The 12,746-nt window shown below is 34.9% G+C and overlaps 1 protein-coding gene across 1 annotated transcript in view; it reads right to left on the minus strand.

Moving 5' to 3' along the window:
* Positions 1-9,706: 9,706 nt before the first annotated feature.
* Positions 9,707-12,746, minus strand: part of LOC108362346 (uncharacterized) — a 39,158-nt gene continuing 36,118 nt past the window's right edge. The window contains exon 4 of the mRNA XM_017615278.1: positions 9,707-10,083. Coding sequence (XP_017470767.1) covers positions 9,707-10,083 — 377 coding nt within the window. The remainder of the gene's footprint in view (positions 10,084-12,746) is intronic.

A 12,746-nucleotide genomic window follows, 5' to 3' on the forward strand; every position in this document is an offset into this window, starting at 1 on the left:
GCTAGGTTTACGTAAACCTAGCTGACCCACACATTTTTGCGAATTTCTCGGAAACCAAAGGAACACCTAAATTAATTTTGGAGGCCCTAATTAACACCTAAAAGACACCTAATTCCTAGCTAATTTTTATTGATTTTTGGCGACTTGGGTCAGCTAGGTTTATGGACGTTTTGTAGTCGCTGATTACGATTCTGGAGTCAGATTTTTAAAATTCAAGAGAGCGGATCCAATATAGCGATCAAATTCTTAAAAACTTACTAAAATTAAAACGTTAATACTGAACGTTGTAAGCATTATCAAGGGTTGAAACTTGAACTTGTTACCCTTGAAATTGGGCCTGTTTCATATATAAAATTATTAAGAAAATCATGCAGATGGTAAAGCCCTCTACTAGAGCTGGAGAAACATCGATGTTTTTTCAAAATTTGAGAATTAGACTATTTTAGCCTTTCACTTTGTAAATTTTCACTTGGGAATAAATTCTGTTACATAAAAAAGGCCTATAAAAAAGGATCAGTCCAGCGCCTTCGCCTTGACCTGCGGGTGTGTCGGAGCCACAGCCGCTAAACTTAAACGTAGAATACGTGATATTATCAAGATCACATTCAAGTTTAAAACGGTATATGAAGTATTCGTTTTGATTGACACTTAGCAATAGAGCAGCAGATCCACATTAACTTCAATCATATATGCCATTAGCTTATAAATAGATATATGTCATGACGTGTATCACTACTTCGATTCATTTTTATTTCCTTTCATACTGCAGAAATTTGTATTACTTTTGGTATTAACCTAGGCCCCATATAAGTAAAGCATTGTTCACTTAAAATCGGTACGCGTTCCTGCAATTCCTGTACGGCAATTGTTTAAATGTTTAAAAAAGTTGCAATGCAGATCGTTAGACAATAGATCTATAATTATGAGGTTGAAATTTCATAGTACAGGCTTTTAATTTGACAGTTTTATTCGCGTTGGAAGTGGCTGCTAAAAAAATAACGTTGAACGAATTCGTTGAAAATCCGACACTCTCGAGATCAAAAATTAAATTAAAATTAAATATACCAAAAACTTCTAATTTTGCTCAAAAAATCAATGAATGGAGTCCTTCTGCTTAAACTAACAGAGTAAGCTAATCATCAAAAAAAATCATTTCGCACCAGCTTAAGGATAAAGCTCTTTACCTCAATTATAAAACAAAAGCGGCTTATCAGAAGAAGATCGCGCGAGAGAATTGGAAAACGATTATCCACAGTTCAGCGAATGGAAGCTATGGCAAGACTTAGACCTTACCGTTTACTTTACCCCAATGTTCACATCAAATGTGGTATTTTTTTAGTAATGACTAAAAAACTTAAAACTTGACTTCAGTCAACTCCCACGTTAAAAGTGTTAAGCTAAAAAGAAACAGGGTGATATCCTCTTAAATCTAAATTTATAGAAGTTGACACAGTTGTCAAAGGGATATGAAATGACGAGAGAATCGAAACAGTCTCATTAAAACTCGATCAGACTCCACAATGGGTCATATAATCCCAGAAATATGCTGGAAGAAGCACTTGCACAAAGTGTTAAGCCATTGTATCATTTACTTTAGACCTTCAGTAAAGTTTTGGTTGGTTTTAATGAAAATTAATTATTCACAGGTAACTTAAAATCGGTTTGAAGCCAAAGATATGAACAAAGTTCTGGAACTCAACAATTTAGGAATATGTCCTATTTACGTCAAATCGAAAAATACACGGTATTTATTCAAAACAAAATTAGTAGAGATGCGCGAACTATAAAAAAACATAAACTAAAGATAGTTTAGTGGAACAAATTGACTACTCAAGTCTCTAGAACGGGTGTTCAGAAAAATGTTATCATTATCAAAGAAATTGTCTGTTATTTGTTTATCCAAGCAAAATATGAAACTTTTGCTAATATCTATCTATAGCGGAATTCGTGCCCTTATTTTAATATATTAAATATTATTTTCTGAAACATGTTAAAAGGATATAACCCATTTTATGCGTACCGTTTTTGAGTGAACAATGCTTTATTCTTCTTCGTGTTCGTGTTCGTTTTTGCATTATCTTCGTCTTCGGATTGTGTTAGCTGAGACTTCTGAAACAGCTGGCAACCCTCCTAAATATAGTTAAGAAATTAACAAATCTCTTTTGACGTAGAATACGTCTTGCGCTTCGATATGGAGGCTATGCTGAAATGTTGTAGTTGTGATTTTTAGAGCTTCACGAAAACGCTTATTGCACGAGAATTAATGAAGCCATTTCATAGAAAAGTGTGGCGTTTCAAAGATAAAGTTCCAAACCTATCGACAGATACATTTATGTAAGTATCCAATTCGGTTTCTGTCTAAAAAGAACGGTAAACATTGGCTTATTTTTGGGTCAATTTTGAGCCTTTAAAGTGCTCCAGCAGCTTATGATTTGCAGATATAATGTTTCATTCTCGGGATATAGATTCCTTGGAGCAATCGAAATATTATCGTGTACAGATTTTATATAAATTCAACAAATATTGAGCATTTTAAGGCAAAAATTTTTTGAAAAAATTAGCAAATTTTTTTTATTACCAAAATGCTCGAAAACCGCTCGAATGATTTTGTTTTTGTTTTTTTTAGTCAAAAATTCTTTTTTAATCAGTTGATTATTTTTAATTATTTCATTCTCTTTAATAATTTGATTGTTTTTAGTTATTAAATTATCTTCAATTATTTGATTATTTCTAATAATATTAATTTAATTATTTTTCCAAACAGATGAAGCTGTGTTTTTTACTTGAAAACAGTATGAGGTGAATTTTTTAAAAAGTTTTAAACATATATTTTTGGTGGTTTTGCATCAAGGAATCCTTTTCAATGGTAGCAGGAACCGAAAAAGGCATTTCATATATTTTTTTAAGTTCATTGCATGCTGTTTTTATGACAAAAGAAAGACAAAAAATCAAAAAGTTTACTTTTTAGGATCATTTTGATTGTCACATTGAATAAATAGTTACTTTGACCTTCAAAATCAAAATTTTAGATTCTTTGTCTTTTTTTTACGTAAAAACAGCGTATAATGAACTTAAAACAACATACAAAATGCCTTTTTCGGTTCCTGCTTCCATGGAGTAAAAGGATTCCTTGATGCGAGAACACCAAAAATATCTGTTTAAAACTTTTTAAAAAGTTCACCTCATACTGTTTTCAGGTAAAAAATGAAAACAATTGTGAGCCCCCTAATTTGAAGGTGATTTGAAAGGTGAGGCAACTTTTTCTTATCCAACGAAATTATTAATCCTCGATTTTCTATCTCAAAAGCTTTAACAGCAGTTAAGATTATTTCGCTAGATGTTTTTGTTCTGGAGATATTACATTTTGTCAATATCTACACTGTGCGGTGTTTAACAATACTTCTAATTTGCTTATTTCTTATATATCGTTCACACTACAGCTTTAACCACAGAAATTACATTCCCGAGCATTGTCCAATTTATTATTCACAAGTTGAAATAAAATTAAAAACAAAAGTAATCAAATAATTATATTCATTTTTTTTCAAATAATTGATTATTAATCATTAAAAAGGTGAAAATAATCGTATTTAATCATTAAATAATTACCAAAAAAACATGCTTTAATTAATAATCATTATGATTATTAATCATTATTCAACAGGTCTGGTTGATATCTTCTAAGTATGTTTATTTGATTCAAATATATGGGCATACATGATTTCCCATACAAAATCACTTCATCATCCTTTTGCAAACATGTGCATGTGTTGGAAGTGAGGGACAAAAAGTATGTATGTGTGCATTAGTACATATTTCGGCTTTTGATAAACAGATGGCGCAATATTTATAACCTAATCGCAGCGTATGTACATATGTAAATACATACATGCGTACATATGTTGATTGTAGTTATGTCTATGCATACATACATACATATATGTATGAATACATGTATGCATAATACGCGAAAACTTTTTGAAGTAAAGTAAAGGTGAGTAAGTACACAGATAAAGAAAAGGATAAAGGCAAAGGTAAAAATAAAAACAAAAACAAAGTGGCTAAAAATAAAGGCAAAAATTAAGACCAAGATAAATTTAAACACTTTACTTATGTATATAAGGGCAAAGGTGAAGGGGAATATCGTCGTTTAAAGTACCAAACCGCGTATCAACAAAATGTAAAACCGCGTAGTAAGATAATGCAAAATCGCGTATGTGAGGTTGCATAAATTATTTTCTAGAGGGTAAAAACACTCACATTTCAAAATGATTCTCTTTTTTATAAAGCAATCGCATTTCTGGCTAGTATATTTTAGGACGAAAGGATAAGAATTCAGCCAAGAGCTTATGCGAGCAAATCCAATTTTTGGATTTGATACGCGGTTTTGTACTTTAAACGACGATATGAAGAATATGATAAACATAAAAATAAAAACAAAGATAAATATAAAGAAAAAGATGAGGATGAGGATACCGATAAAAGTATAGATGAAGATAGTCGGGACTTATCGATATAATGATCGATATTTTTATGGATTTTTTATAGATATCTTCATTGATTTTGTTATCGATTTTGTAGTAGATTTTTTTCCGATTTTACTATCGATTATTTATTATTTTTATCGATTTTGTTATCGATATTTTTATCGATTTTGTTATCGATGCTTTTATAAGTTTTGCTATCAATTTTGCTATCGATATTGTTATCGATTTTGCTATAGATTTTTTTGTTGATATTTTTGTAGATTGTGATGTCGATATTTTAATCGATTTTGTGATCGATATTTTTATCGGTTTTGTTATCAATATTTTTATTGATTGTGTTAATTTGATTTCGCTATCGATATTATCATCGCTTTGTTATCGATATTTTTATCGATTTTGTTATCGATATTGTTACTGATTTTGCTATCGATATTCTCGGAACTTATCGATATAATGATCGATTTTGTTATCGGTTGTTTAATCGATTTTGCTATCGATTTTCCTCTGATATTATTATCGATTTTGTTATCAATTTTGTAATCGATATATTTATCGATTTTGTTGTCGATATTTTTATCGATTTTGTCAACAATATTTTTACGGGTTTTGTTACAGATATTAGAGATATTTGTATCGATTTTGCTATCGATATTGTTATCGATATATTTATCGGTGTTATTATCTATTTTGTTATCGATATCGATTTTGTTATCGACTTTCTAATCGATTTTGTTATCGACTTTGTTATCGATTTTTTGATAGATTTTGTAATCCAATTTGTTATCGAATTTGTAATCGATTTAGTTATAGATATTTTTATCGACTTTGTTATCGATATTTTTATCGATATTTTTATCGATTTTGTTATCGATATTTTTATCGATTTTGTTATCGATATTTCTATTGATTTTATTATCGATTTTGATATCGACATTTTCATCGAATTTTTTATCGATTTTGCTATAGATATTATTATCGCTTTAGTTATCGATATTTTTTTCTTAGTGTGTGCTTTCGTTTTTGACTTGGATATGCTCTTAACTATAAGTACTAGTCTAAGAGCCCATCAAACTAAACCGAGTAGAGTAGGCGTCCCAGAGGCCATACATATATTTGAAGACGTCATGCATGGGGGAACACGAAATGGGCCTGCTGCCTAGCCTACGGCCATTCAGGGCCAAAAAAAAAAATAAAACCAAATTTTTTTTGGGGATTCCAGTATGTCAGGAGTCCCGTATTACGATAATATTCCTCGAGACAGGGGACGGATTGGACAATACAAATAGGTAGTGCTGCAAGCCCCCCTGATTTATCGTATCAGTTGCTGCAGCGAGATAAGCGACGCCTCGCCTATAGGATCCGAGTATCATCGAAGTCCTCAAAAACCATCTGAAAGCGCATCAAATTCTGTGTAAGAAAAACCACTGCTACATTTTCCAAACAGTGGTGGACATGGCTGCTGCAGCATTTGAAAGACGCCCTCCTTGTCCAGTCATTCACCTCGCAAAAATTAATTCTCGAATTTTTTATGGGTCTTACGCCCTCGGCTGGATCAGTCTCTGTGTAAATGGCGTGTAAGTGGCGACCAAATCCAGCGATTGCGCATGTCCGAATTCTGTTCTTTTTTTCGAAAAAATGGTTTTCATTGAATAACTTGGCCATTTTTAATTTTTAAGAAAAATCATTAGAACAAAAGTTGTAGGAAATTCAACTCTATACAAGTTTGGTCCTTATAATTTTTCTTCTAAATTTGATAGTTTTCGAAATAAACTTGAAACAAGCGGTAATCTCAAAATATTGCATTATATCTCGTTCATTTTCAAATCTACGGCATAAATAAGTATCTAAGGTCAGACTTGAAGAAAATCAAATTTTTTACAACTTTGGCCCCACAATTTTTCTTCTAAGACCGATATTTTTTGATAGGGACAGATAATGCGTTGGCAATAACTCAATAGAACATAAGATGGAATGCTATCGAAAGAAAGAAATATTTTGGTAATTAAATTTTTTTAATTTCGATTATCATACGTACGATGTACCTAGTGAACTTAAATTCCTTTTCTTAGAATCATCTTTGTCTTCTTATGAACTGTTCTACTATAAATTCAATTCTTTTTTTATTCTTTCAATCCTCTTTGTCTTTTTATGAACTAGTCGACTATAAATTCAATTCTTGCTTTTATTCTTTCAATCCTTTTTGTCTTCAGTGCCAGTATGCCAGAATATTTATATATGTACATATAAGTCCCTACGTCTTTATTAATTGAGTCTAAACTTAGAACTGAATACAATTGGTTTCTTAACATTAAATTAAACCTACTATCGGCCATCAGTCACGTTGCACTTGCATATGCACTATTTCCGAATATTGCCCAATCGTTGTTGTGCCAATTATTATTGCTGATCGAATAATAAATTGGTTAATGCGGTGTCAGCAATTGTGCGGATGCGCGTGTGGAGTTGCTGACCGTTGGTAGAAGTCAATTCTGCAGAGCTGTTGTAAACTGTTGCGTTAACTCTTCCCCCTTTAAATATGATCGTCCTCGATCATTAGTAGAATGGTAAGTTGTTGAGATTTACGTATGTTGGAATGTGGTTGGTTTCGCTTGACGGATTGACTTCCAGGCTTGTGCTGGGCTTCACTATTTCTTTTCCCACATATTGGATTTTCACGGATCGTTTCCTTAAGAAAAAAAGTAGAAGTACTATGATTATTAAGAATGCTGCCGTAGTTAGACTTCCGACAGAGAAGGTTGCCTTTTTGACGGAATTTATTCGATGGGTATTGTTGATATGTAGGTCCTTCAAGGCTTCTAGGGAAAGTAGTTCTATGTGGTCCTTTTCCAACGGGATTGGCTGTAGTATTGCAGGGATGGTTTCGATTGGCTTTATTTCAATATTGCTGAATGTTTGACTGTTGATTTTAATTGTTGAATTGTAGAATATTATCACGTGCGTTCCGTTTACTTCTTGGGATGTCTCGTCGGCTTCTAGTTTGCCGTTGAACTGGTTTAGCAATATTACTCCTGGTTTTATTTCTTCTAGCGTAGGGACGTGATGGCCGTTGGTTGTCGAACATGTTGAGTTTAAACTATTAATTATCCTAGTTACACATAAATCTTTACTTAAATCTACCAAATGAGTTTCCTTGCAAATGGTTACATCATTATAGCTTTCGCATTTATTTTTTATTCCAAACAGTGTATATTTTCCTTTCAATATTTCATTATACTCAGTTTTAATTACAATACTGTTTATCCTTTTTACAGGTCGTATAATAATTCTTCTAAATATTTCTTTTAATGTTAGAGGTATTTTTACCATGTATACAATTTTCATATCTTGGCTAAATACATTTACTTTTGACAGTTCTAATGCTTCTTCGGCACTTTTAAATGGTACTTCATCTTCTCTTAATTTACTAATTGACAATTCTACTTCTTCCTTGCTTAACATTACTGAATTTATTATATTATGCTTTGCCCATTGAACGGCATACCTTATATTAATTAGCTCTTCCTTAATTAGCCTGATTCTATTTTGCAAATTTATTAAAATTTCCGTTAGAACATTGTCGTCCTTCCTTATCGTGTTTCACATTTTGTTTACTATATAAGTTATGTTATTTATGCGTTTCTCGAATAACTGGTTAACTACTATTTGATTATTGTGGTTCTCATTTAAGCTATTTAAGTTGTTTGTTATTATATTTAAATCTTCATGATCAGGAGATCCGGCTAAGTACTTCCATGCCGTTCCCAATATATCAATTTGGGTGGTTTCATGTTTTACGATAGGATATAGGAAGTGGTCATTAGGTATTTGGTTGGCTATCTCGTTATAGGTCTCTGTCAAAAATCGTTCGTATTTTGCTAAGTCGATGAGATGAATAAGTCTGATATTTTCGCTTGTCCATTGTCTATTGTCACCAGTCGCGCTTTATTATAGTCCAAAATTTTAACGTCCGTTAGGGAGGTNTTATTTTCGCTTGCCCATTGTCTCTTGTCACCAGTTGCGCTTTATTATAGTCCAAAATTTTAACGTCCGTTAGGGAGGTTGTGATTGTGGCACAAATTATTATAAGTCCGAAATACGCCGCTAAGGCGTTTTTATCGAGCACTATTAGCTTTTTGCTTGAGGAATTTGTGGATACGCATCCATCTTTCCCTCTCAAAAGCGATGTCAGAGGTTTCGCTAACTTGGCGTAATCTCTGAAAAAGCGTCGATAATAGCCTGATAGACCAAGAAAAGCCCTCAAGTCCTTTAGTGTTTTTGGACATGGAAATTCTTGAATTGCTTTTACTTTAGTGGGATTAGTTTTTATGCCTGTTTGTGATACAATGAAAGCTGTCTTCTCAATGTCGGATTCCTTCAGAGGAATCTGATGGAAGCCACTCTTTAAATCAACAGAACAGAAAAATATGTGTTGTTTCCCAGTTGCGAGATCACCTCGTTGATTTCCGGGATTGGGTATTTATCGGCTATTGTTAGGGTGTTTAATTTCCTATAATCAATTACGAGTCTGTATTTTTTTTGTCCAGACGCGTCTAACTTCTTAGGTACAACGCACACGGGCGAGTTGTAGGGTGAACGGGATGGCCTAATAATTCCATCTTTTAATAGATTTTCTATTTCTTGTTTCCCAAAGTCTCTCATTGTTAGGGGGTAAGGATAATATTTGGTGTATGCTGGGGTGTCTGAAGAGGTTCTAATTTCCCCAGTAGTGGTGTAGGTAAGTTTCTCATCTGGTTCGGTAAATAGCTGCGGATATTTGTTTGTGAGACGGTCAATATGTCGTTTTTGCGTTTCTGTCATGTGGTCGGTCCTTACGTCAATTTTGTTAACCGATGGTGAAGGTTGTTGTTTAATTTTTATTTTTATGCCATTGCCAAATGTGAGGGAGTCGTCGTGGATGTTTATGGTGGCACGAAGCTCTTTAAGACTATCGTTTCCAATTATGCCGTCAAAGGATTTTAGGGTGGGGAGCAAAAAGAATTTTAAATTCGTGTCCTTTCTGCCAAATAGATTAATAACTGTGTGGTGGGTAATTTGTATCTGTCCGGCTATGGAATTAGCAAAAAATGGTTGGTCATTGGGAATTCGTTTTGACACGAGGCAGGGTTGGATGTAATTTTTGCTCGAACCGGTATCGATGAGCATTTTCAGAATTTTTCCGTTCTTCGTTCTGCACTCTACATACGGCAACGAAGAACTGTTCATTCTAAAAGATGAATATCGATATGGTCTTGAACGTCTTGTGATGGATTTTGTTCAGCGTATTCCTGAACTGATTGTCCACCTTCTTCTTTGGCAATTTCTGCTTCATACTCTTCCGCTGTTGGATACCAATCCTGTTGATCTTGCGGATAATGTTGGTCCTGTAAATAGTATTGGTATTCTTGAGTACCTGCCTCAATGTGGAAGTTCCTCTGTTGCTTCAGAGGCACTTGTTGGGAAAAGTTGGATGGTCTTTTCCCGGCCTGGTTATTAAGTGGTGGCCTATTCATGTACCGCTTTTGAATGCAAGGAGCGGTCGACATCCATTGGCTCTGGACGTGGAAGTTGCGTCTTAGCGGGGGGTTGAGCCGGAGGCCTATAATTTGGCGAATTACGGTAATTAAGAGTAGGTTGTGGGCGTTGGTGAGCCATAAAATTATGTGGAGGCACGTATGGTCTTGGAATGTACGCCAGTTGTGGGTAGAATTCATTACTTATTTTTCTGGGTGGAAGAGGTGGCCGCAGATCTTGGGTTTTCTTAACTTGGCCATTATTACTCAGCGCGTAGTTTGAACGGAAGTTTTGGTTCTCCAGTTTTAAGCATAAGTGGAGAGCCTGAGGAAGATCTACCGGTTCTCTCATGCCAAGAAGTCTCGGCAAGTCACAGTTTAGTCCTCGAATAAAGATGTCGAGGGCTTTGTCCCGGTAGGTCCGCGTAAGCAAATGCATCGATTCTGTACCTACTTCCATTGAGTTTGTTGAGAATAAGTGACAGGTGTGAATACACCCTTTGGTAAAATTCTTGAATAGTGAGGTTGCCCTGCACTAATGCGGTCATCTGGTACTCTAGAGTTCCCAAATCTCGTTTATCTGCGTAGTGGAGGGTAAGGCATCTCGAAATAGCCTTCCAATCCAGCGGTGTATTATAAGATTCGAGGGCAATATCGGCGTTGCCCACGATTTTATTTCGTATAACATTAAGGATGCCATAATATTTTGGCGTTGCTTTTTGTGGCTCGTAGATCTGCAATATTCTACCTACGCTTTTTTTCCAGGAGTTAAACTCTCCCGGATTGCCTGAGAATTCCCGTAGGCATCTCACAACGTCCGGAATTTTGTCTAGTTCCGTTATATTGTTCGCTAGGGTCGAGTCTATGGTCACGTCCGTAATATTTGTAAAATTTGCATTGGGGTTGAGGGCGGCTTGCACTAGGTTTCGTCCTTCTTGTCTTAATATATTAGTCACCACGCCAGTTATTATATTCGTTAGTTGTTCCATATTAATTTCNGTTAGTCACCACGACAGTTATTATATTCGTTAGTTCTTCCATATTAATTTCGTTAGGGTTATGGGTAACTGGTTGGGAAGGGGCTGTGGGAGTCGTATTTAGCAATGGGGGTCGGACGATGTTATTAGGATTTGCCATAACTAATTTTTATTTATTTTATTAATGTGTCCTTATCCTCTGGAGGGTCCCTTTGGTGGTGAATCGCAGAGTTGGACTGTTGTTATAAGCTGGAGGGTCCCCCCGAAGGTGGTGAATCGCAGCTTTAGATTTTTATCAGTTATTGGCTGTACAAGCCTTAGTTATTTTTTGTTTGTAGTTAAAAATTCTCTGGAGGGCCCTTGGGTGGTGAATCGCAGAGATTTTTTTTTATAAGCTGGAGGGTCCCCCCGAAGGTGGTGAATCGCAGCTATCGATTTGTATCAGTTATTGGCTGTACAAGCCTTAGTTATTTTTTGTTTGTAGTTTAACATTCTCTGGAGGGCCCTTGGGTGGTGAATCGCAGAGATTTTTTTTTATAAGCTGGAGGGTCCCCCCGAAGGTGGTGAATCGCAGCTATCGATTTGTATCAGTTATTGGCTGTACAAGCCCGATATTATTTATGGTAAGTAAACTTCAACAAAGTTTTAATCTGAAATTAATTGATTGCAGTTCGAAAATTTTCTCCTTTTCCTTTTTCACTTCTCACTCTTATATTATAAAATTTTCTTTGAATATTTTCATGTGTAGATTGCGAGAAAAAAAAAATTCTTCAAATATCTTGTTAAATTTCTCTTTTCTCTTTAAAATTTACTTAAACTATTTTCGTTTGCAAAAGTTTATGATTTTATTAGTTTTCTTTTTTCAAATTCCTTAAAATTTTTTTCCAATACTTAATTACTAATCAACTTGTTTTAATTCTCACTTCCTAGCACCTCCTGGCGACGGGGTAGATGTCCTTTTCACTGCTCTACTCGGGTACCCTCGATGCGCACGAATGAAAGTGTGCGTTACTATCCTACCGGATTCCAACGCTGATATGTGGTTTGACACCAGTTAAGTTGCTTGTCCTTTTAACAGTCCTTCGGCTGTTGTTGACAGGCGACTTGTCCGTTTATTTTCACGTGTTTCCCGCACGGCAACACTCGCGATTTTACCGCGACGCGGTGGCACTCGGCTGTCCTTACAGGCGACTTTTGCCAATAATGTACTTAAACCGACACGCGAACTTAAACTGGTCCCTGCTCGGGCGCCAGTTAAGTTATTTTATTAAATAACGCATTTTTAATAAAGTGTGGGGACTCGCGTCCCCACGTCTTTATTAATTGAGTCTAAACTTAGAACTGAATACAATTGGTTTCTTAACATTAAATTAAACCTACTATCGGCCATCAGTCACGTTGCACTTGCATATGCACTATTTCCGAATATTGCCCAATCGTTGTTGTGCCAATTATTATTGCTGATCGAATAACAAATTGGTTAATGCGGTGTCAGCAATTGAGCGGATGCGCGTGTGGAGTTGCTGACCGTTGGTAGAAGTCAATTCTGCAGAGCTGTTGTAAACTGTTGCGTTAACTTATATAAGAGATCACTTGGTTATTTTATTATGGTATTACGGGGGCACCGAAATTGCGCATATGGAAACTGTGCATTTAGACATTATTTCGGTTTCAACCGAAACTGTGCATGTATGCTTTATTTCGGTTTTTACCATATGCATTATTTCGGTTTTAAACCGAAACTGTGCATGTATGCATTACTTCGTTTTTTT

Source organism: Rhagoletis zephyria, unplaced genomic scaffold (assembly GCF_001687245.7).
Source record: "Rhagoletis zephyria isolate East Lansing unplaced genomic scaffold, Rhagoletis_zephyria_1.1 Rzeph_scaffold_00993, whole genome shotgun sequence".
NCBI classification, from domain to species: Eukaryota; Metazoa; Arthropoda; class Insecta; order Diptera; family Tephritidae; genus Rhagoletis; species Rhagoletis zephyria.